Source organism: Leopardus geoffroyi, chromosome B1 (assembly GCF_018350155.1).
Source record: "Leopardus geoffroyi isolate Oge1 chromosome B1, O.geoffroyi_Oge1_pat1.0, whole genome shotgun sequence".
NCBI lineage: Eukaryota > Metazoa > Chordata > Mammalia > Carnivora > Felidae > Leopardus > Leopardus geoffroyi.
This window is the reverse complement of record NC_059327.1, coordinates 193,573,139-193,597,617: the sequence shown is the minus strand read 5'-3', so window position 1 is coordinate 193,597,617 and position 24,479 is coordinate 193,573,139. Positions and strand designations below refer to the sequence as shown.

The following is a 24,479-nucleotide window of genomic DNA, read 5'->3' as shown; positions in this document are numbered from 1 at the left end:
GCGGCAGAAGGTACCATTGGGGCATTTAAAAATAAACGGACCAGAACAACTCGCACTTAGCCTTTGTCCTTTATGCCTTTTCAAAAACGTAAAATGTACTCAACTGACATGAGTCCAATGGGATAAAAGAGGAACTCAGAAGATAATTATTAGAAATTAAAAATGAACATCTATATTTCAAATCACAGGATACAGCTGAAACTATCTTTAATAGATTTGAATGTATCTGTTAGGAAATGAGAATAAAAATGAAATAACGACATGTTTAAGTCAAAAAGGTAAAGAAGATGAGTACCTGGGTGGCTCAGTCCATTAAGCGTCTGACTTTAGGTCAGGTCATGATCTCATGGTTTGTAGGTTCCAGCCCCACGTCGGGCTCTGTGCTGACAGCTCAGGGCCTGGAGCCGGCTTCGGATTCTGTGTCTCCCTCTCTCTGCCCCTCCCCAGTTTGTGCTCTGTCTCTCTCTGTCTCTCAAAAATGAATAAACATTAAAAAAAAATTTTTAAGTTAAATTAGAAAATTAAGGAGACTTCCAAATGCAGAAGGGAAGAATTACTAAAAATAGATTGAACAAAATAAACATAATTGTTTATTTATTTTAATGTTTATGTATTTATTTTGGGGGGGGAGGGGCAGAGAGAGAGGGAGAGAGAGAATCCCAAGCAGGCTTCATGCCACCAATGCAGAGCCTGACACAGGGCTTGAACTCCTGGACCGTGAGTTGAGCCGAAACCGAGGGTCGGACACTTAGCTAACCAAACCACCCAGGTGACCCCCGCATTTTTCATTGAAAAAACATGCAGGGAGCCGGCTAAGGCCCAGTCTTTAGTTTTGAAGTTTATTCCCGTTGCGCCAGGGAAGACTGATGTGGAAAACAAGCTGTGCGGTGTCTAAAAAGGCACCTGGAAATGTTCTCACATCCAGGAGTGATAACTGGACCGAACCTTCATATCAAAAGTTAAAGTCATCCTACTTCTTATCCTTTCTAGACTTCTTGCAAGTAGAACGTACAGAACATTTTCCGTGAGGTGCAGTGTTTGATCCCACTAAAAGCTATCATGCAATAGCTTCGCCTAAAAGCAAGATAAGAAGAGTAAGAGGGGCGCCTGGGTGGCTCAGTTGGTTAAGCGTCCGACTTCAGCTCAGGTCACGATCTCACGGTCTGTGAGTTCGAGCCCTGCGTCGGGCTCTGGGCTGATGGCTCAGAGCCTGGAGCCTGCTTCCGATTCTGTGTCTCCCTCTCTCTCTGCCCCTCCCCCATTCATGCTCTGTCTCTCTCTGTCTCAAAAATAAATAAACTTTAAAAAAAAAATTTTAAAGAAGAGTAAGATCCTGAAGCCTGACAGATCTGAGTCCACACCCCTGCTCTGCCCACTCACAAGCTGTGTGATCCTGGCTAAGTGAGTTCCTCTCTTGGAGCCTCTATTTGCACATATGTAATACAGAGGTGATGTCCACCTTATAAGACACTAGACAACATCAGTAAGATTTTTTTTTTTTTGCATTACCAGTGTAGGTTTGAACTGGACCAACCTTTTTGGGGTGCAATTAGGCAACATCTATTATAAGCGAAAATTCATAATATCATGTTGACTTGGCATTTCCATTTCTAGAAGTATATCCTCCATACATACTTGCACATTTATTAAGTAATTAAAGTGACATACAACAGTGTTTGTGGTAGCCAAATGGTGGAAATGAGCTAATAAGCACTGGTCTATTTTTACAGCAATAAAAAAAGGATGAAGAATTAGATCTTCATATACTAACATAAAATAATGACCAAGATGTATGTTTAAGAAGAAAGCATTGGGGCTCCCGGGTGGCTCAGTTAGTTAAGTGTCCAACTCTTTTTTTTTTTTTTAACGTTTATTTATTTTTGACAGAGAGAGAGAGAGACAGAGCATGAACAGGGGAAGGGAAGAGAGAGAGGGAGACACAGAATCGGAAGCAGGCTCCAGGCTCCAAGCTGTCAGGACAGAGCCTGACGCGGGGCTCGAACTCACGGACCACGAGATCGTGACCTGAGCTGAAGTCGGACGCTTAACCGACTGAGCCACCCAGGCGCCCCACTGTCCAACTCTTGACTGAGGTCGTGTTCTGATGGTTTGTGGGACTGAGCCCTGTGGCAGGCTCTGCACCAAGAATGGGGAGCCTACTTGGGATCCCTGTTCTTCCTCTCTCTTTGTCCCTCCCCTGCTCTCTCTCTTTCTCTCTCTCAAAATAAATAAATGAATAAACCTAAAAAAAGCGAGGTGCCTAATGATATGTTATCATTTGTGAAGAAAAGACACAAATGTCCTTTTTGGCTTGTCTAGGTAGAAAATAAATCTGAAAAGACACAGTCACACAAATAGACACATACGACTGAGCCCAGCGATTGCCTGTAAAGAAGCTAACTGGGTGGCTGACAATTAAGAAGGGGACAGAAGCCTCACATTGTGTATCTTTTCATACTTTGATGTTTTGAGCCATGTAAATATGTTACCTATTCAAAAAATTAAGTATTTTTAAAATTCAGTGAGATACTGGGACAAATCGAAGTGGAAAACACCAGTAATTGAACTGAAAAATAAGCAAAGGCAGGGGCACCTGGATGGCTCAGTCGGTTATGCGTCCGACTTCGGCTCAGGTCATGATCTCGCGGTTTGTGAGTTCGAGCCCCACGTTGGGCTCTGTGCTGACAGCTCGGAGCCTGGAGCCCGCTTCGGATTCTGTGTCTCCCTCTCTCTCTGCCTCTCCCCTGCTTGCTCTCTGTCTCTCTCTATCAAAAATAAATAAATGTAAAAAAGAAAAAGAAGCAAAGGCAAAAACAGGAAGTTCTTTGAAAAATGTAATAAAAATGTATAAAAGGCTATGACTCACCAGTGATTAGAGAGACACAAATTGAATCATGTTTTTTTTTTCCTATAACGTGTCACACTTGTTATGATAAAAGGTTTAATAACCACAGTTGGAAAATGTGTGGGTAACCAAGCACTTTCTTGTCCTAATACTGGGAGTGCAAATGGGTATGCAAATTAGAGAACAATTTGGTAATATCAGTCAAAACTTTAAATACACATACCATTTGCCACAGTAACTCCTCATCTAGAGGTTCCTCCTGTTGGATTTACTTGCTTAGGAACATAAAGCAAAACATTCAAAAGTGGTCTTTGTAGCAGTGTTTGGAGTAGCAAAAAGACCCGATAACCCAAGCATCCATCAAGAACAGTGAAACGCACTGTCTAATCAGTAGAGCACTGCAGCAGTTACAAGGATGAGGAAGAGACTAAAAACTATCACCAGAGGACAGAAGAAACACAACGTGGCTTACTCATTCAATGGGACGTCTGCACAGCTCAAATGAATGCATTAGAATCGATGGGTTTCAACGTGAAGAGAAACCCAAAACTTAACAGTGGGTAAAAACAAAAACAAAAACAGAGGCGCCTGGGTGGCTTAGTCGGTTAAGTGTCCGACTTCAACTCAGATCATGAACTCGTGGTTTGTGAGTTCGAGCCCTGCGTCGGGCTCTGTGCTGACAGCTCGGAGCCTGCAGCCTGCTTCCGATTCTGTGTCTCCCTCTCTCTCTATTCCTCCCCTACTCGCACTCTGTCTCTCTCTCTTTCTCTCTCAAAAATAAATAAAGATTAAAAAAAATTAAAACAAAAACAAACAAAAAACACCCCCCCCCCCCAAAAAAAAATAAGCAGACAGAAAACGAGACACACACAAAGCAAAACTCTCTGGGTATGTGGAGTGAGTAACATAAAACCATGCATTGAGAGGAAACGAGTTTCTGTGGAGAAGCAAAGGAGGGAAGGCAGGAGGGGAATGGGATCAGCGACGGTATGTAAAGGGGATTCCGATTGTGTCAATTATGTTTTCTTTCTTTTATTCAAAACAATCTGACTACTTACTCAATCTGGGAGCATAAGAAAACTACCAATGTTTCCTGATTTTTTTTTCTGTACTTTCCTGCATTTTGTGAAGTTAAAGAGAAATGAAATGGATGTCTAGAATAATCTATCAGCTATGTTAAGTTGAAAAAGCAAGGGGCTAAGAAAATGTTGAATAATTCCTTTAAGAAACTGTGTGTGTGTGTGTGTGTGTGTGTGTGTGTGTGTGTGTGTAAAACATTTTGTGGATGTTTATTTCCAGAGTGCAGAACACAGCCTGGTACTTGATAAGCACTCATAAAATACACACTGACTGACTGACTGAATGAATGAATGAATGAACAGCAGCATACAAAACTTGTTAACAATCCTTACCTTTGAATATTATTTGCTTTTTATGTGTACATATTGCCTTTACATTTAAAAATAAATTTAGCTTTAAATTATTTTAACGAATACTGGGCCTGACAGTAATGAATATAATTGGCCCCATGTAGTGATTTAGATTTAATTCAATATTTATTCCTTCTCAGTTCAAGTATCTCCAGGACTCCTTGTCACCTTTAGTCTGAATCACATATGATGTTCCTCAACCTCAAGGCCTTCACAGATATTTAATTCCTGTTAAGTTTGAAAATCCTGTTGGCTAAAACATTATAAACTTGAGTTTTCCCAAACAAGCAAAAAAGCAGTAACCTTGGAAATAAAGTATTAAGTCTCCGAAATATATATAGCTATCATAAAGCCCATGCACCTTGAATTCTACAGGAAAAATGGAGTCACCCACTGCAACACAAGTGTATAAAGTGAAGCATTAGGATTCTAGAAAGCAGAGCTGCATTAACAGCTGATAACGCAAAAACAAAAGAAAAAGTTGCATGGGGCACCTGGGTGGCTCAGTTGGTTGAGCGTCCAACTTCAGCTCTGGTTATGATCTCTCAGTCCGTGAGTTTGAGCCCCGCGTCGGGCCCTGTGCTGACAGCTCGGAGCCTGGAGCCTGCTTCGGATTCTGTGTCTCCATGTCTCTCTGCCCCTCCCCGACTCATGCTCTGTCTCTCTCACTCTCAAAAATGAATAAATGTTAAAAAAAAAAAAAAAAAAAAAGAAGAAAGTTGCAAACCTGACAGTAAGGGAAGTTATAGAAGAAAATTTCAAAGGAGAGCAACACACTCTAGAAAGACACATGGCCCTGAGGGTTTTACTGTATAATAATAGCTCAGCGGTATCATCATGACACCAGTATTTCAAGAAACTACACATAGCAAATACTCAATCTTTGTTGAGTAAATAAACTTCGTAGGGAAGGAAAAGTATAATCTTTTTTTAAATTCAGAAATCCCAGAACAAAAGCAAGATACGATGAAGGATCTCTGATGTGCCAGGCAATGCTGACATCAATAAGTTTATCATCTAGGACTGCAAACAATCACAAGACAGTGTTAAACACGTAACACAGTGAGAAAGTGATACAGAGATAGTACAGACAAAATAATGAGGTCAGAGGTTCCAGATTTCCAGAATACAAATCGTGTGGGGAAGGTTTTTAAAGAAACAACAGGACTTTGCTTGGAGGCATGTGGAGGGTGGGAGGGAAGAGAATGAGGTGTCTGATCTTGAAGGGGCTTGGGGCCTCGCATCAGGCAGGGACACCAGTGAACAAAAAGCAGATAGAGAGGAATTATCTCTGAAAATCCCTTAAATCTCTGGCCTCAACCATCAATGCCAGTTTTTCTTTTAAGCGCTGATGGAGGCAGTAAGTCCTTCAGGTGAAAACTATGTGATGTGGTTGTAGATTGGTGGAGAGACACAAACATTTCTACCTTTTGTTCCTTTGCAGAACATATTGTTGAATCTTCATGAATTAAAGTGACTCAGATGTATGTATAAATGCAAGTAGAGACTTGCGGAGCTAACTTCTCCTTTCCAGCTGACCAGATTACCTCGCCATCAGTTCCTTTCCTCAAAAACATGGCTGTTCGCTGTCCTTCACCGTGAAGTGACCACCTCTGCTGAATACACTGCCCCCCCCTCCCCCAACAGTTCACTCATCGACTTCCCAGGTGAATACGTTGGCCAGGCCTGTGGCAACAAAATACCACGAATGGAGTGGCTTAAACCGCAGGAATGTTTCGTTTCACAGTTCTGGGGGCTGGAAGTCTAAGATCAAAGAACGGACAAGAGTATGCTCCTTCTGAAGGCTCTAGGGAAGGGTCTGTTCTCCATCTCTCCTAGATTCTGGTGGTCTCTTGGCTTGTGGCAGCATCCCTCTGGTCCTCACATGACACCCTCCCTCTGTCTATATCTGTGTCCAAGTTTCCCCTCCTCAGACACTAGTCATATAACTTGGGAGGCTCATCTTAACTACTGGCATCTGCAGGAACCTTATCTCCAAATGCGGTCACATTCTGAGATACCAGGGGTTAGGACTTCAACATATCACTTTGGGGCAGGGGGAACAATTCAACCTATAACACCCAGTTTGCTCCCAAGCTTCTTTCTACCTCTTTATACGTGTAATAAGTTCAACGTGTAATTAAATATTATACAAACTGAGAAAATATGCACATAAAAAGAATTGAGCATAGAAAACTAAATGTTCTATAAAGACTTAGTAAAGACCATTCAATTGGATGAAATTATGTGTGAGTAAACTTTAAAAGTCTGGGAAGAAAAAACAAACTAAAAATACACAACTGTGAACTCTAAGTGTTTTCTCTGAATTCAAAGAAATCAAAACAAAGAAACGAAAAATTATGGAGGATACATTTTGGCTGCTATTTATATCAGAAACACTAATCAGGAAACTTCAAACAATTAACTCATGATAAAAAGAATTTTTTTCAGTCTTGGCTCTACATCAAAAGGCTGGGGAATAAATGTTTCCAGTTCCTTGTTTAAAAAACCTTTCTAGTTTGGGCAACACCCAAACAAGAACAGGTATGGAAAGATGTCCATGAAATATATTAAGTGAAAACGTGCAGTTACAGAATATGCAAGGTATTCCATTTTGTTTCTTAAGAGTTTTGATAGGGGCGCCTGGGTGGCTCAGTCGGTTGGGTGACCGACGTCGGCTCAGGTCATGATCTCACGGTCCGTGAGTTCAAGCCCCGCATCGGGCTCTGTGCTGACAGCTCGGAGCCTGGAGCCTGTTTCAGATTCTGTGTCTCCCTCTCTCTCTGCCCCTCCCCCGTTCATGCTCTGTCTCTCTATGTCTCAAAAATAAATAAACGTCAAATAAAAAAAATTTAAAAAAAAAGTTTTGATAGTTAATAGTATCAAAACTTTTGATACTTGAGAGCACGTTTGCAAATACTACTGAAAGGGCTGGACCCATTATGAATGAATGAATGAATGAATGAATGAATGAATGAATGAAACCAGACAGTGATCATCAATGCTGTTAACATCATAAGAAGAAAGACAATCAGACAGATAGTATCTGTATCCATACAATATCATCTATAAATTGCTTTTGTGCCCCAAATGAACTTGTATCTGATCTTTATGAATACTGGTTTACAGGAAATGAAGAGGACAGAGAAACATGTTAAGAACACCAATGAAAATGGAACCAGTCAAGTTCAACCTGTAAGAAATACTAAAGGAAAAGTAACTAGGTTCTTCAGCAAACAAACTGCAAGGAAGAAAAAGACATAGATATCCTATAAATTCAAAAGAGACAGAAGGAGGGGCGCCTGGGTGGCTTAGTCGGTTAAGTGGCTGACTCTTGATTTCAGCTCAGATCATGATCTCACTATTCGTGAGTTCGAGCCCTGCATCGGGCTCTGCGTTCACAGTGCGGAGCCCACTTTGTATCCTCTGTCTCTCTCTCTCTCTCTCTGCCCCTCCCCAACTTGCTCTCTCTCAAAAATAATTAATTAATTAATTAAGAAAAGAAGATTTGACTGTTATATCACCTTGGAAAACTGTTTGTTCATGTGATAGAATAGTATACAAAAGCAAGAATAATATTTACAACTACATGTAACAATCTGGGTGAATCTTACAAATAAAATGTTGAGCTGAAGAAACCAAAAACCAAAGTGGCCATACTGTGTTGCATCAGGCATAACGAATCTATGCTACTGACAGGCAGAAGAGGGGTTACACTTGGGATGAGTTGGGGGACAATGAGCAGGAAACAAGACAGGGTTCTTCTGGGACCTTGTTCTTTTCCTTGATCTGGGTGCTAATTACACCGATGTATGCAGTCTGTGAAAAGTCATCAAGATGTAGATTTAGGGGCGCTTTTCTGTATGCATATTATGCTTCAACACAAAAAATGTTTTCAGTAATTTTTAAATTAAAAGAAAGATTTTGATTTGCTAGATATGGGGTGGGACCTAGGAATTGGCGTTTCTAATAAGCTTCCAGGCGATATGGAGGCTCTTGGTCCAAGTGCCATGCCTCGGGTAGCACTAAGCTAGGCCACTAGTGTCCAAGTGTAGCTGAGAATTTCCAAGAACAGGCTCAATGGACAATGCATCCTCCCCATGGCCTCCTTCCTGTAGCTTAGGTCAGGGGGACAGGTTTACTGAGCGATGCTCACCCTTCACTGTCAGCAGATCCCCATGCAGATGTGTTGGCATCTCCCCAGGCTGATGGCCCGGCCATCTCTCAGGCAAACAGAGCTGTAGCCTCATATCCAGGCCACATCCTATGAGCCCCGTCTCAACCTGCATCAGTCAGGCCTCTGCTTATACAGCTGGGACGTTGTCCTCTGCTTCTTGAACCCTTCCACACCCTTACGGCTCAGTTCAAATGCCACTTCCTCCATGAAGCCTTCCGTTGGCCTCATCGTGACTAAGTCTTCCTCTGGACAGCCAAGAGCCCACTGTTGACACTTGACACTGATCGAGGACAAGCATGTCCTGCATAACAACAGATGGCGGTCTCCTCACTCAATGTGAGTCTTTTGAGAACAGAGAAACCCAGTCTACACCACCTCTGCCAAACAGCACCAGGCGTGGCCTCCAGTAGGAGCTCACTACCTATCTGCAGGATTAGAATGTGAGCACTTGAAATCAAACAGTCAGGTTTGAATCTGGTTCCATTTTTCAGAAATATGACCTTGGCCACATTACTTGATATTGCTGAGACATTGGGGAGGACTAAAGAAGTCTGTCATGGGTGTGTGTGTGTGTTGAAAGGTAGCCTTCGAAAAAGACATGTCCAACTCTCGACCCCAGGAATCTGTGAAAGCGGCCTTATTTGGAAAAAGGGTCTTCACCGACCTAATTAAGTTAAGGATCTTGAGATGATATCATCCTAGATATAGGGTGATCCCTAAAGCCAATGACAGGTGTCCTTATAAGAGAAGGGAGGAGGGAGCCAGTGACACAGAAGGGGGCCATGTGAAGACAGGCAGAGATTAGAACACCTAGAGCCACCAGAAGCCGAAAGAAGCAAGAAGGATTCTCCCCTGGAGCCTTCAGAGACAGCGTGGTCCTGCCGATACCTTGACTTTGGACCTCTGGCCCTCAGAAGTATGAGAGAATAAATTTCTGTTGTTTTAAGCCACCAAGTTTGTGATAATCTGTTATGGCAGCTTTAGGAAACCAGTACAGTTGGGGGTCAAATAAATACTTGTTCTTTTGTCCATGTGACCACCCCAAATCTGACATTAGCTTAAAAGCTTTTAATGAATATGAATTTTATACACTCCTATCTTATTCGACACACACCTAGCACTTACTGTGTATGAGACACCGTCCTAATTGCTTCACAAACATGATTTATTTAGGAATTATGTTGCCCCCAAAAGTACCTTGATTATTCTCTCCCTTTTACAGAAGGAAGACTAAGGAACAGAGAGTTTCAGTAACTGGCCCAAGGTTACAGAGCTAGTAAACAATGGAGCCAGGATTCAAACCCAGGCAGTGGCTCCAGGATGAGAGTTCTTCACCACGGCTCAAGTGTAGGGCTCCTTTCCGAATCTAGATCCCCATCAAGCAGAGGATACATGGCAGGCCTGGTGGGCCTCTCGTCTCTGCTGCTAACGTCCGTCCTGCTCTGCGGTTCTGACCCGGCACTGACTTCCCAGCACAGGCCACACTTTACAGCTGCTTCTCCAAGTGCAAATTTTAGGACTTCTCTCCCGCTCAATGCCTGTGGACAAGTGGTATTTAATACCGCACCAGCTTCATCCAGCAGCTGCTGGGGTGGCCTATCTTTATTTACATTCATACTTAAGCTCTCATTTCCTGCATGTACTTGAAGGCTTCCTAAAAGGACATCATCGCTAGAGACCAGAAGTGTAGGAAGATTTTCTTCTTGTGTCTTTTGTGGGACTGGCACACATTTCCCCGAAGAGCAGAGCCTGCCTCTTCTGTTTACACACAGAAAGTCAGCAGCACGTTCCAGCAGCACTTTGTAGACAAGGTTACAGGAATATATAGTCAACCAGACTAGATTTTCAGGTTCTCGCAAAAGCTGTTCTATGAAGCAGAAGACGTGGAGAATGGATTAGAGTCGTGCCCATGATAGTGTATGGACGTGTCGCCTCCCACCCAAACCCTGCCCCACAGGTTGCTGGGGACATGTAAATGCAATCTATACAGCAGAGCTCCTCCACAGAGGCGACATGGTGCAGCACGGTGAGGTGGCAGGCAGGGGGAGGAGGACAAGTCATGAGCCCTGGGTCAAATCCTGGGTTAACCACTTACCTATCAATGTGTGTAACCTTGGAACAGTCCCTGAGTCTCCTGAGTTGCTGTTCAGCAAATACAGGCAGTGACTATGAGCCTGGACAATAAAGCCAGCCTACCTGGATTCCAATCTTACTCTGCCACTGACTAGTTGTGTGATGCTGGACAAGTCAGTTATTCTCTGGACCTCAGCTCCCTTTTCTGTAAAATGAGAAGAGTACCTAGCTCACAGAGTTACTGAGTTGTTCAAATCCCGGAAAGTGGGCACATCATAGCTGTTTGATCTTATAAACGTTAGGATGGCAAGCGATGACAGTTGTAGACTGCCCAATGTATTGAATGACGCCAGGGAGGAAGGATCACTAGATATTAGTTCTTTCCCTCAATGACCTTTTTTTATGGCCATGCCCGTTGCCAATACAAGTCATGTGATCGAAAGAAGACAATGCCAGCTTTGTCTGAATTAAGTAAGAACACACAGGTGTTGGATATAATACAACATCCTGATTCCAAGTGGACTTTGGCCAAGACGCAACTATTGGGCCGTCCACCCAGCCATCCTCTTTCCCAGGAAGCACCACCCTACCTGTGATGCCACGGGTAAATTGACGGCCCACAGCACAGGACCATGAGCTGTGATGCCGGCTGGCCACTGTTATTCAGTGGGTCCACGGTTGGTCACTGGCCCAGGCAGGACTGGAACTGGGGCTGGGGACTTAAAGAGAAGAACTCCCAACCATTCTCCAGGAGGTTGGCCTGAAATCTATGATGCTGGCATCCTGGTTCTCTGCCACGAGTAGGGCAAGAGTGGAAGAACCCAGAGGGAGGGGGATGGGAAGGCGAAGTATGAAGTGGCTGTGTGCAGAGAAGAGCCAAGGTGGGAGGCCAGGAGGCCCCAGGTGAGACCTAGTCTTTGGTGGCTGGGTGCCACGAAGAAACCTGGAGTCCTGGTGATAAACTCTTTTTTGACTCCTTCAACTAACAGGTTTCTGTTACCTGGAATGGAGGGGACTCCCTTTCACTAGAACAACCTGCCGGATCTCAGATGCACTCTTCCCTCCTCCCATGCCTCCTGCTCACCCAGCTCCAATCAGGCACACACCAAATCCCAGGCTCAAATCAGATTAGCCCAGAATGCTGTTAGAAACAGGTCAACCGGCCTAAAGTCTCATTTAAAAATACACCAAAACAGAGCAGAGAATAATTTTAGAGACTTTCTATAAAAATAAAAGCAGAGAATGCTTTTTTTTTTTTCCACTTGCTCCAATAGAATAGCTCTGATCTGGGTCATGATTTATGCCAAATTCATCACAGACACATGAAACTGAAAAGGCACTAGTCAGCATCCACACCAGATGATCGTCTGCAGCACACGCTTTTAGTGTGTAAAAATTACCATTTTTTATAGTGACCCGCAGACACTTTTAAAGCACTTTGGTAAAGTAAAAGGGAAATAAATTACCCACAAGGTAGGCTGTGGAATATAGGAGAAGTAACTACTCCTGGAGACAGGGGTTTCTCAATCTGCCAGAGGATGGTTGTGTACCTTGAATATATCATCTCCTTCCGACTTAAGCTTTCCAAACTCTAACGGTGGGTATAATAGAAATAGAAGGAGAAATAGAAATAGAAATAGAAATAGAAATAGAAATAGAAATAGAAATAGAAAGAGGATAGGATAGGATAGGATAGGATAGGATAGGATAGAATAGAATAGAATAGAATAGAATAGAATAGAATAGAATAGAATAGAAACAGGACCACCAGTTACCACCATCATCTACCTCCCAAAGTTGTTGGGAGAGTCAAATGAGCTAACACTTAGCAAAGTACGCCTTACAGCAGATACTGGGGACAGCAGGGAAGAACAAAGAAACAAAAACAGATGTGAGTGTTTTTGTGGAGGAGTAAAGACCACTCAGTAGACAAGCACTGCACCCAAGCCCTGCCTTCTAGACCCCATTCTGCTACTGTGGGGCTTTACCAGGAGACACAGCCCGCTAAACTTCAAAAGTAATGGAACTAATTCTTACAAGGCAACTCCATGGAGAATATTCCTGATAGAGCAGCAGCAAGGACATTTTAATGATCCCTCCTGGAGACATCCTTTTCCCACGTCCCTTTTCGACACCAATCTTGGCATTAAATTTGGTCAATTCTTCCTCTCAAATAATATTAATAGCAGCTACACTGATTGAGGATTTGTATCTATGCCTTTCAGCCACAGTTTTAAACATAGGCTTTACATACGGCCTCACAGACAAAGCTATAAAGCGAGGTATGATTACAGTCATAATACATCTATGACAACAGAGGTTCTAAACATTAACTTGGCCAAGGTCATTCGGTAGGTAATAGGCAAGAGTATGTTTGAACCAAAGTCCTTTGAAATGAAATCCATGAAATGGATCCTGCCTCTGTTTTCCCCATTACCTTTGCCTTGTGCTAAGTTAGTCCATTATTATTACCTCCTTCTGGACCTCTACCTCCCTAATACGTCTCCTACCAGCCACTATCAGATTCTTTTCCCAAAACTCAATTCCCCTTCCACCCTGGCTCACAACCCCTAGCAGGTATATAACAGAAAGCAGGGGCTCTCAATAAATGCTTGCCAAATGAGTGAAACCTTTGCTCATGCTGATTTGGGTTCCTTCTCTCTACAAAACTCCCCAGCCTGCCAGTCAGGGTCCTCTAGCTCTGGCTCTCTGACCTTCGCAGACTTATTCCATGAATACCCACCTCATGGGTCCCCCATGAACCACTATCGCCACTCCCTGGGCATGCTATTCCCCATGGCTAGAACACCCTTCCCTCAACTCCCCCTGGTCATCCTGCCATTGACACCCTTTCAAAGTTGAATGAATGGACAAGTGACTCCTCCCAAATGTAAGCCATCACTCTCTTCTTAGTGACTTCAAGCCCAAGACTCAGTATCCTTCTTGAAGCTTCAGACCAGGGCAGGTATTTATGAAGTACCCACACCAGGTTCTTGGACATATTCTGTTGTGGCATATGGCAGTTACCTGTATTTCTGGTCTGCCCAGGAAGTTAAGTAGGCCTTTGTCTCAAGTCCCAGCTAAACAAGACCTTCCATCTTGTATTTATAAGGCTACAACCCAGGCTTTGCTTTAGAGAGTTACAAATGCAAAATGTAGTATGCTGTTTTGCTCAGACACAGGAGGTAAAGTGGAAAACTTCCCAGTCCAATGGCATGAAAAAAGGGAGCCCAGGCTGGAAGGTCCTCCTTTCTCTCCCACTCCTGCACTGGACCCCGACTCTGAATCTAAATCACTCTATTCTTGGGCGCCTGGGTGGCTCAGTTGGTTAAGCGTCTGACTTCAACTCAGGTCATGATCTCACGGTTTGTGAGTTCGAACCCCACGTCAGGCTCTATGCTGACAGCTCAGAGTCTGGAGCCTGCTTCATTTTTTTTTTTTTTTTTTTAACGTTTATTTATTTTTGGGACAGAGAGAGACAGAGCATGAACGGGGGAGGGGCAGAGAGAGAGGGAGACACAGAATCGGAAACAGGCTCCAGGCTCCGAGCCATCAGCCCAGAGCCTGACGCGGGGCTCGAACTCACGGGCCGCGAGATCGTGACCTGGCTGAAGTCGGACGCTTAACCGACTGCGCCACCCAGGCGCCCCTGGAGCCTGCTTCAAATTCTGTGTCTCCCTCTCTCTCTGCCCCTCCTCTGCTGGTGCTCTCTCTCTCAAAAATAAATATTAAAAAAATTTTTTTTAATAAATAAAAAATAAATCACTCTACTCTTCCGAATGAAAGAGTATACCTAGGGGATAATTTTTTTCTGCGAGGATGATATTTTATAGAAGACCTGTCCTGAAGTCATCTGTTTCGGTTAATGCCTTGCATCAGTTAAGCTACTAAATAGGATTCCTTTTCTCTCTCTATCTCTCTCTCTTTCTCCCACTGTTGTTGTTTTATATCTTCAATTATGAAGACACCTGCCTAAGATCTGGTGCTCATGCAATGAGCTGGCCCCAGCAGGAAAAAATGTGTCTCGTATTTGTCCTTTATGTGACAAAGCACCTAATGGACACTTTGAGACCTTTATGAAATCTAGTAACTAGATGAAAACATTTAAATAATGAGGTGGTGGGAAAAAACCAACACTCCATGATGTCACCTGTGAAATTCAATATAATATTCTTTAAGGAACCTAATGAGTTTTGTTTTGTTTTGTTTTGTTTTTTGAAAGGGGCACTGCTGGTCTGCTCTGATCTCCTGTTGAGACTTTTGGGAATTTCTTCTTCCAAAGTAATAAGTATTGATGAAGGTCAAGGGACAAGCAAGGCTAACACCCTCAGATTACAGCAGGATTTAAATTCTTCAGACGCCTCCTTCTAGACTAATAATGATGCTGGAGTTCAAAATCTTAGAATGCATTGGAAGCAAATTGCCATTTGACCTGATTGTTTGAATGAAGACTTTAAAAAATATGGCTTTCCCTTGTAAACTAAGTGCGAGGAAGCTGCCCTATGAAATCTAGAGGAAGCAAAATAAAGCAACATATGGAAAGAGATTATAGGATTAACTAATTACATGATATGCCTTAATAACACATGGATGCTTCACAATCTTTTTGAAGATGTCACTATAAATTCATATGAAATAACTGAATTCTATTCCTTTTGCATAAAAAGCAAAGAAGCTAAGACTAAAAACGCTAGTAGGTATTTGTTTATTCAATAATATTTACACCAATGCTACAAATAAATGAAAATGTATCTACTAAGAATAGTGAACTTGTATCCAATATTAATAAATAAACTGTTTATTTTCTACTTCTGTCTTTTGGATTTCCAGATTTAGTCTCTTAAGAAGGGACATAAATAGTAAGTAGTATTTGTTTAGGATTCTCTTCAATGACGATAGGGCCCAGAGTGATTTGTTTCATTGAATTAAAACTTAAACTAACAAAAAATTAAGAACTACACTTCAAACTGTTTCAGTTGCTTAATCTAAGATAAATAAATGAAAAAATTTTCTTTTTTTATTTTAAAAAATTTTAGTGTTTGTATTTATCTTTGAGAGAGCAAGCGAGCATGAGCGGGGGAGGGGCAGAGAGAGAGGGAGACACAGAATCCGAAGCAGGCTCCAGGCTCCGAGCTGTCAGCACAGAGCCCGACGCGGGGCTGGAACTTGTGAACTGAGAGATCGTGACCTGACCTGAAGTCGGATGCTTAACCAACTGAGCCACCCAGGTGCCCCAATCCAAAACAATTCCAATATAAATGTGTCTTAATGAAAATCTACCAATGCCCATAATACAAACAAGTGTTAAAGTCCACTAAATACATTCTCTTTCCCTCTCACCCTCTCTCCATCTTTCTGTCTCTGTCTCTCTCTTTCACACACACACACACACACACACACACACAATTCTCTTATGAACAACAGCTAACCAGTTAAGGAAGATGATAATGATTACCACAAATTTTTAATTTGTATATTGTGGTAATAATAGTGTTCAAATCTTCTTAGTTTAAAAAACAAGCCTAGAAGAGATCTAATATTAAGTCAATAAATATTTAGACTGCCAAACCCTAATAGCACATACTTCCCACAGACCATTTAAATCTTCATAATCTCATTCCTGAAAACACATACCCGCAGATTTCTGAGTACAGGGAGTAGGACAAACACAGCGGTCCTCACGAAGTGTGAGGCACCATGCCATCAAGGCTCCAACAAGGAGCCATCCCTCCTTTCCTCACACGTAAGGTCTTGGAACTGAAGCAAACAGTTACTCAGGTGAACACACTGGGTCAGGCCTGTCTTTGTCCTAAGCAATGTGAAATTGCACTTCGTGGTGGGTGGAGGAGAGGCCAATTGTAAGTGCAGGTCTAGCCACCAGAGGTAATTATTAACTTATGTGATGTCAAAGAATTTGCATTTTTACCCTCATTTTTACCTGCAGTTTGCACTTGAGAGTAAGTCATTGCTCTAACCAGGAAGGGAAAAAAAAAAAAAAAAAAAAAGAGAGGGAAGAAAGATCAAGAATTGGAAAACCAACTTAGCAACATAGTTTGATTTCATTTCTTATAATCACATTCCTGACAGTCTATTTAAGCTGGTGCAAGTTTTCTTAACTTCTGTCTCAATACTTTCTGCTCCTGTGCAGTCCAATCACTTTGAATCTCATGCTTTAAAATGCTGAGTATATTACACACTTACTATATCGTTATTAACAAACATATCGTGTGCACACACGGCAGCGTGTTTGGGGACAAGTCCTCTCTGTTCTATGCAACGTGCACTCACCTTCGGGGAAATCATTGGGCTGCACCACGCGGAGGAAGATGTGCACGATTTGAAAGAGACCGCCAATGGGCCCAGCTTTGTAGGAGTCTTTGGTCTCATAGTTCGTGGCAGGCAATTCCAATTCCAAGACCTCCGCACCCTCTGTAGATGACCGTGATCCCAGGGAGAGGGTATTCCCGCAGAGCTCCAGCAGCAGCAGGAAGCCGAGGAGGAGGGCCATCGCTAGCAAGGTCCCCCACGCATGAGGTGGAGCTAGTGGCCTCCTGTCTCAGAGGTTCTGGAAGCCTTGGGTGAGACAGGAGCCTGCGTTCCTTTTCCTGCGCAGAGAGCCCGGGGAGTGAGGAGTCCTCCCTTTCCTGGCTGGGCTGGCATGCAGTGAACTGCGTCCAAGGGCCTTCTGTGGGTGTGGGTCTGGCTCCGTGGCTCAAGGCACCATCCCTGGTGGGAGAGAAGGGCAGCAGTGACTTGGCACGCAGCCTGCCTGCCCCAGGACCTTCCCTGCAAAGCTTTAGAGCCAGCACTCCGCCTAATCCGCTGTGTGGGAGGCAAACGCAGAACCTGCTTAGCACTGCTGGGGCAAGAAACCCAGGGGCCAGACGCAGAACACAGACCTTTTATGGGTTCAAGAAACACCCTATGGTGTAGAGAAGGCTTAGAAACTGACACTTACCGGCCACTTACTATGTTCTGGACAATGTTCTACATGCTGTGCTGGCTGGACCCCATTTACAGATAAGGAAACAACCACAGAGAGGACTTCCCGGGGACTTGCCCAAGGTGACGGCTGTTTTAACGGTGGGGCCACGGTTCAAAACCAGGACTTTGCCTTGAAAGCCCAAGCTCTGAGCAGGACACCAGGACACCTTTCCTAAAGAGCCCTGTGTCTCAGGGGTCCAGAGGCCTCCTGCCATAGACTGTTTTTCTCCAGGCTGCTGTTGCTGTCCGTACCTCTGGAGATTCATTTTCTCTGCCTTTTATTCTACTCATTTGCTCACTGACCTTATTTCAGGCATCCCCCTCTCCACTTCACCCTCAACCCAAACTAGAAGGCCTCAAGGGCAGGAACCAAACTCTCTAAGGCTGGATGACACTGGAATCTATCCTTCTAACACGTCCACTGGGTAATCGTGATGGAAACTTCTGCTGCCAAGTCACTACCTGGAAATTGGGGTCCCAGTGATGAGAGACAGGGCACCCGCCCCAAGGGTCGGCGGGAGAAATGAACAAGAATTCTAGAAGCAGCTACCAAGCCAGTGTCTAGTGAGGGCACGAGACCTAGAAGGTCTCCAAAGTGGACCCTATCCCTTTGTGTTTCTGTCCCCAACCGTGAACGCGGGACAGGACACAGAGTCTGACGCAGTAAGTGCTGCAGGCTATACATCAAAGCGATGGTGTGGCTGGTGCCACTGCGAGGAACTAGGAGCACCAGAACAGAACCTACCCGAAGACCTGGGATGCTGTGCTCGTAGCCTCTGAACTGGGGTCAGGAACGCCCTGATCGCGTACCATTTTGTACGTTAGATACACACTCAGTAACTTTCAGAGTAAGGGCAGGGTGCTCCTGAAACACCGTGAGAGGGTGGAAGGGGGGTCCAGACAGTGACGCGTTGCACAAGGGGCCGGAGGCCCCACTGCCTGCGTTCCCCCAAGTCAAAGAAAGCTCCAAACAAAGGTGGGATTTCAGGAACTATCTGAGTGTTCCTGAAAGATGTTAATTCGAATTTAATCCCCTGGATGTTGCCTCATCTTCGGAGCCCCGTCCCACTCCAGTTACTTCTGCACAGAGCTCCCAACAGAATGACCCCGAACACTCTCTCTATCTAATCACAGGCTGCTCAGCCCCTCTGGCTCCCGGCACCAACCGGGTTAACCCCGTATGGGCTTCCGCGTCTGCGCTCCATCGCACCCACGGGTACACCAGGACCCTGGTGACTTTGCACTGGCCCTTCCAGGCCTGGCTGCTGCAGGCTCTAGCCTTTCACTGGTCCTGACTGGAAGCCACCCGCGTGTACGCGCAAACACAGGCCTGCTCTGAGCCACCTTCCCATCGTCTCCAGAGAGGACAGATGAGAAAGACACGAAGCAAGCTGGCCTCTGCAGGTCACTCTGGGCGGGTCTCCGGGGCCGCCCCGCGCGGGAGAGAGAGGGGAGAGGAGACGGTGTGTGTAATTCAGGCTGGCCACCGTCCTTTAGACCAGCGGGCAGGCAGGCATGCACACACACACACACACACACTACACAAAACATCCGCATAACACACACTAACACACAGATACACCACACACTGATACACTACACATTCACACACCACACATACGCCTACCACACACACTAACACGCTCCATACATGCCCGAAACTTACATACGCACAGCACACACACTCACCACACGCCCATCTTATCTTGTTTGCAGCTAAGGGAGGGGCAGGGAGCACAGCAGCTGGAAGGATTAGAGGCTCAGCGGGTAAGAAAAGCTGACTTCCTGGCGAGGCCACCACCGGGCCTCAGCCAGGGAAGGAGAGAGACGGCAGGAGGCCCGAGGGAGAGCTTGGAAGAAACAGTCTCAACCTTCCTCCTGAAAAAGCAGGGGAAGGCAAATCCCACATGAGAGGCGGCCCCACTCACTGCTGCAAGGCTGGAAGCACCAATCAAGCCAGCCAGGACCGCAGCTACCGTCCAGATTTCTTCACCCTTTGCTCCAAAGTGTCGTGCCATCCCCCTTAAGTGTGGGCTGAATGTGAGGAAAATACTAAAATCTCACGACTTAGGAAACCCCAGATAATTAATAAAAGTCAAGGCGAAAGGCATCTCGGTGGGGACCTCACCTGTTAAGCTCAGGGGGCAGCCAGGGCATCTCAGGGCAGCTCCTGGAACTGCCCGAACACACGGAGGCCAGCTCTCCTGGCCCCAGAGCAGCATCCCCATAAAATGGGATATTTATATAAAATGCTAATTATTGGGCACAGTGTCAGCAGCCATATCCAGGGCCTTGTGGTGGCATCTGTGGCCACACACCAAGTGCATTAATCTGCACTTCTAACACTCTTCCCGGTGACTGATTCTCAGCACAACTGAAGTTTGAGAACCAGCACTGTTCCCGCGCGCTTCCTCACCTAACTCATGCCAGTTGGCAATGACGCCTTCCCCAAATGCCCTTCTTCTATTGCATTGAGCTGATCCATCCCAGCTGCTGTGTGGGGCCCCTGACTTGACTCGTCTCTGTACCTCGGAGTCAGACACACAGTAGGCACTCAGTAAGGATTGCTGAAATCCAGTGGTGAGGGGTAGAGGGAGAACTGACATGACGTGGTCATTTTTACCTATTTCAAAATTGTATCAAGTGTTTATCGGTGGTCCCAAAGCCTCTGGAAGGGAGGTGTCGGGGTGTTTGTCGCTATTCCCACAATATATGCAGAAGATTGTCTCCTTGCTGGATTTACCCATCGCACAGCAACTGGTCTACCATCCTGGGGCAGTGCCTTCTGCTGGGACCCTCAACTTTGCAAGCCTTGGACACTGTTCCCTCGGGGGCTACCTCCTCACATGGACACTGGACCAATCAAGAAGTCGAATTCACCATTTTTCTGATTTATGGGGTGCAGACTCCTGGTGTCCTTTGCAAATACACTGAGTTCAAACTGGAAAGGGGGCCCACGAATGCGAAGTTTGAGCAAATATTTCACATGATTGTGAGCTTGGAGCCCGGAGGATGGCACTTCCACAAAGACTGTTTGAAAAACAAATATGGTGGCCATCCCCCTTCATTTCTTCTTCTTTTGATGGAGTTTCCTTCAAAAGGAGCTTTGTAGTAGGAACTGGTCATCTGGGATTTGGGGGAGGGATGAGCTGCTCAACTTCAGAGTCCACCTTTGTGAGTCCTATGGGCAACACCCCTGGGTTTCATGGTGAGGTCAGTTGAGGTGCCCAAATTGTGCCCTGGGGGGTGCCTCAGACTCACCAAGCAGATGCTTACTCCTGGGCTTGTGCCTGGAGCGCACACTCACGCAGGGGCAGTTTCTAATTCATTCTAGACACGATGGCACAGTGTCAGCAGCCATATCCAGGGCCTTGTGGTGGCATCCGTGGCCACACAGCAATCAGGGGTCCTGTTGTATGTCCCGCATGAGCTCCTGAGCCCGGCTAGCCAGCCTCCTTGTCACTTCTCTTAGCTACCCAGTCCTCAGTCCCATTTCTGCTAAAATTACCGAGAGTGGGCTTCCGTCACTTGCAACAAAGCATCCTGCCCCTTAACATATCTGAGGTAGCTCTCGGTCCCCTGCAAAACCTTCATATTTGAAATGGTACCAATAAAATAATATTTGGTTTAAAGCCTTATTATTTTGATACACTTGTCCTTTGATACACTTGTTTGCTTCACGGTGCTGGGAATGCACAGAAATAGTCCACAGCAGAAATCATAAAGAAGCTCATTAAAAAAAAAATTATGGGGCATATCAAGAAAACAAAACAAAACTAAAGGTCATTGCTGAAGAGACAACAGGCCTCACTTGAGACAGGGCAGGAGTCTCTAGTCCCCCTCACTAACCTTGCCATGAGAAGTTGCTTACCTTCTCAGTGCTTTCCTTTGCTCATCTGTAAAGTGGGGCTTTGCATGGTGTTGGAGGGTGAGACCCCAATGGGTACAGCCCTCCCGCACACAGCTGCTAGTCAATGAAAGGTCCCTACTGCCATTGCCAGGATCAATCCCACAAACCCCACCGCGGCCCTGGGCTCACCCTGATTGACAGGACAGCTCCGAGGATACTCTCAAAAGAGTGAGAAAGTCTTGGAGCCACAAAAACGGCTCCATTTCGCAAGGTTCAACCTGACATGTAAAAGCGGATGCTTGAGTCTCCAGTGGGGCGTTCAAGGACCCCAATCATTCACCTGCGTGTCTTCACAAAGGTCAGCCGCAGCCCACAGGCAGCCTGGAAAGCCTCTCGGGATCCGGGAGCCCGGGCGGGAGAAGGGTCAGCAAGCCGCCTGGGGCTAAGGCTCAACCTGTTGCTGCAGGAAGCCTGGGGCGCCGGCTCCCCCCAGTCTTGCTCTCCAACTCACCGCCAGGCCGGGCCCCCTCCTGCCCTCTCTTCCTCCGCCGCAGGAGGCTCTCCCGGGCTGCGGGACACAAAAGAATGGGCTGCAGGGCTGGCGCGGGAAGCGAGGAGACTCAAGGAATCCGCCGCCGCTTGGGGGAGGGGGTTGCCGGAGTAACTTGGCTGCCGGAGCGCGTCCGCGCGGGTTCCCCGCCGCCGCCCCGGGGAGGCTGCATCGGGGTCACCTGGGAGGAAGGGGACCGGGGCGGTGTGCCACCCCATCGGATCCCCTCCCTCTCGGCGCGGGTTTTCGGGGAAACTGACCTCGGGCCCCGCCTCTCCCGCACCTCGAAGCTCCTTCCTCTGTCCACGCTTCCCTTTGTTGTCCCAGCCGGCGCCGTACTGGCGAGGTGCGCCCGGAGCACGCAGCACCCAGTGCTCCACGCGGCAAACGCCGTAGGTGCCCGAGCTGTGCACCCAAAGGGGCAGGGGGCTGCGTCAAGCCAGGGGTGCGTGCGCTCTCCCATGGGCGCGGGGAGACGGCCTCTCATTGCTCCCCCCGGGTCCCCGTCTTGCTGCGGTCTTTTGCACCGCGTACTCCATTTGGAAAAGCCAGAGGGAGGTGACCCCTTTCCATCCCCAGCAGGGAAGGCTCCGTGCGCCGCGGCCTCCTGGCCACCCCCAGCACTCCACTCGCCGCAGAACAGTTCCCCAACTCCCTGACGAGCCTCCCCTCGGTCCTCCGCACTCTCTGAGAGCGAGCCCCCGGCCTCGGGGGTCCCGGTCCCGCTGGCGTGTGCCCTGGAACCTGGAGCGCCGCAGCCGCCGGCTCCCCTCCAGGGGATGGAAAGAAGACCCGCCACACAGCCACCCGGCAAAGTTTGCGCGCGTCCGCCCTCTGCCCGGAACTCCCGCTGGCCCCGGCGCCCGGACCACCTCGCCCACTTTGCAGCCCCCTGGCTTCCCGGCCGCTCTCGGGGGGGGGGGGGGGGGGCTCCTACTACCTGCCGCCGGGTCAGCGGGAAGAGGAGGGCGCACAGCGAGCCTCTCCGGTCCCGATTTCCTGCCCCCAGCCTCCTGGCCGAGGGTGCGCTCGGGCCCCCACCTTCTCCGCAGACGCCTCCCGGGCTCCGGGATGAGGACGCCGCTACTCACCGTGCGCTGGGTCCTGCTCCCGTTTCGGCCCCAGCGCCGCCCGCCCTCCCCCCTGCGGCGGGGCTCGCCCGACTCCGGCTCATGAATGATTTATGAGCCGCTTGGGGGACCACCGGGACGGCTTCCGGAGTGGCCGCCCGGCTGCCCCGCGCGCCGGTCAGTCCCCGGGACGCGGCGCGCCGGGAAAGGCGCCGGCCCTGGAGGCGCGCGAGCGAGGCCCGCGGGGTCCGCGGGGACCTGTTGCGGCCTCCCCCTGCTCCCGGGCGGGCACTCGCGGATGGAGCCTCGGGAATGGCAGTGCTATCTCGAGCGTACTCACCCCCCCAGCGGGAGAGCTGAGCTGGCGGCCCGGTTCCCGGTCCGGGACAGGCTCGGGATTTTAAAGGTAGCTAACTAAGCCTGGGGTTCTGGACGCGCCCCGGACTGGGTCGGCAGGGCGGCTTCGCCGCGACGCCCCGAGGCACCCACCGGCCCAGGACTGCGTGCATTTCCTGAGGCGGGAGTCCTGCTCGGCCGCGCACGCCCCTCGCACAGTACCCACGCCCCCTTCACCTGGGCCGAGCCTCCGGGTGGAATGCAGCCAACCCTCGGAAAACTCCTCCCCTCTCTGGCCCCAGCCCGGTGGACCTCGGTTGACCCCGCCCCCAGCTTTAGATCTTCGATTGCCGACCCCCAACAGACCTCTTTTCTAATTTACCCAAACAAAACCCAACCCAAATCGTTTGGTGCGTTAGTCTGTACGGATCACAAAGCCTGGAAAACCCGCCTAAAGCTGTCCTTGCTCTCGTGTACGCATCTAGGCATCTGCTGTAGCACGAAGCAGGATGTAATTGCTCTTTTCAGATGCGGGGCGGAGAGTCCCCTGACATCCCCTCGTCCCCGCGCTGCAGCGGGTGGAAACCGGCCCTCGGCACTCCCTCCCGCCCCTAACTGCTCTCACCAATGGGCACCTCACGCCTCACTCACCACTTCCTGTCTCGAATTGAGATACCCTTGTAGGAAAGGTAAGATTTAGGGAAGACTAGCACCATCCGGATGCTACCGGATAGTACCCGGTAGGCGTTTAATGTTTGCGATTCGGATGGAAGGAAGAATGGACAGGAACATTCCCAACGTAGCTCGCCCTTACCCCAGGATCTAGCATAAAACCGCTGCTGGAAGGAGCATTGTTTGTTTGATTTAAAGTTTAAACTGATCTTGAATGTGCATATTTCTAGGACGACAAGTGCTAGTTCAGGACATTTCTGAAAATGACACTACAGGCATAGCCCGTTTAGGCGGTAGTTTAAGTCTTCTGATCAGGCCTGAGGTTTTCTCTCTGAAGCTCCTACTGGTCAGAGGCCTCTGCCTCAACACCTCCAGAGGCCTCCCAACACCTCTGCTCAAAGGCAGCCCTCGCAGGGCTGGGCCCAGAGGGGAGTCCTCCCTTCCTGCCAGCAGCCAGCTCTGACTTGCCTAAAACCTTGACCCTGTCCCTTT

The 24,479-nt window shown here is 47.3% G+C and overlaps 1 protein-coding gene across 14 annotated transcripts in view; it reads right to left on the bottom strand.

The window, feature by feature from the left end:
- Window positions 1-23,462, bottom strand: part of PROM1 (prominin 1) — a 111,059-nt gene extending 87,597 nt beyond the window's left edge. For 11 of the 14 annotated variants that reach the window (XR_006711557.1, XR_006711556.1, XM_045474474.1 and 8 more), the window contains exons 1-2: window positions 23,320-23,462; window positions 16,814-17,251 (exon numbers count right to left, since the gene is read on the bottom strand). Coding sequence is in view for 12 of the 14 variants with exons in the window: in XM_045474474.1 (XP_045330430.1) it covers window positions 16,814-17,033 (220 nt within the window). In the remaining 2 variants the exon portion in view is untranslated. Of the gene's footprint in view, window positions 1-16,813; window positions 17,252-22,169; window positions 22,188-22,849; window positions 22,958-23,000; window positions 23,098-23,319 lie in introns of those variants that run through there. The other 3 variants (XM_045474469.1, XM_045474468.1, XM_045474470.1) reach the window with 3 other exon arrangements.
- Between the last annotated feature and the right edge of the window lie 1,017 nt (window positions 23,463-24,479).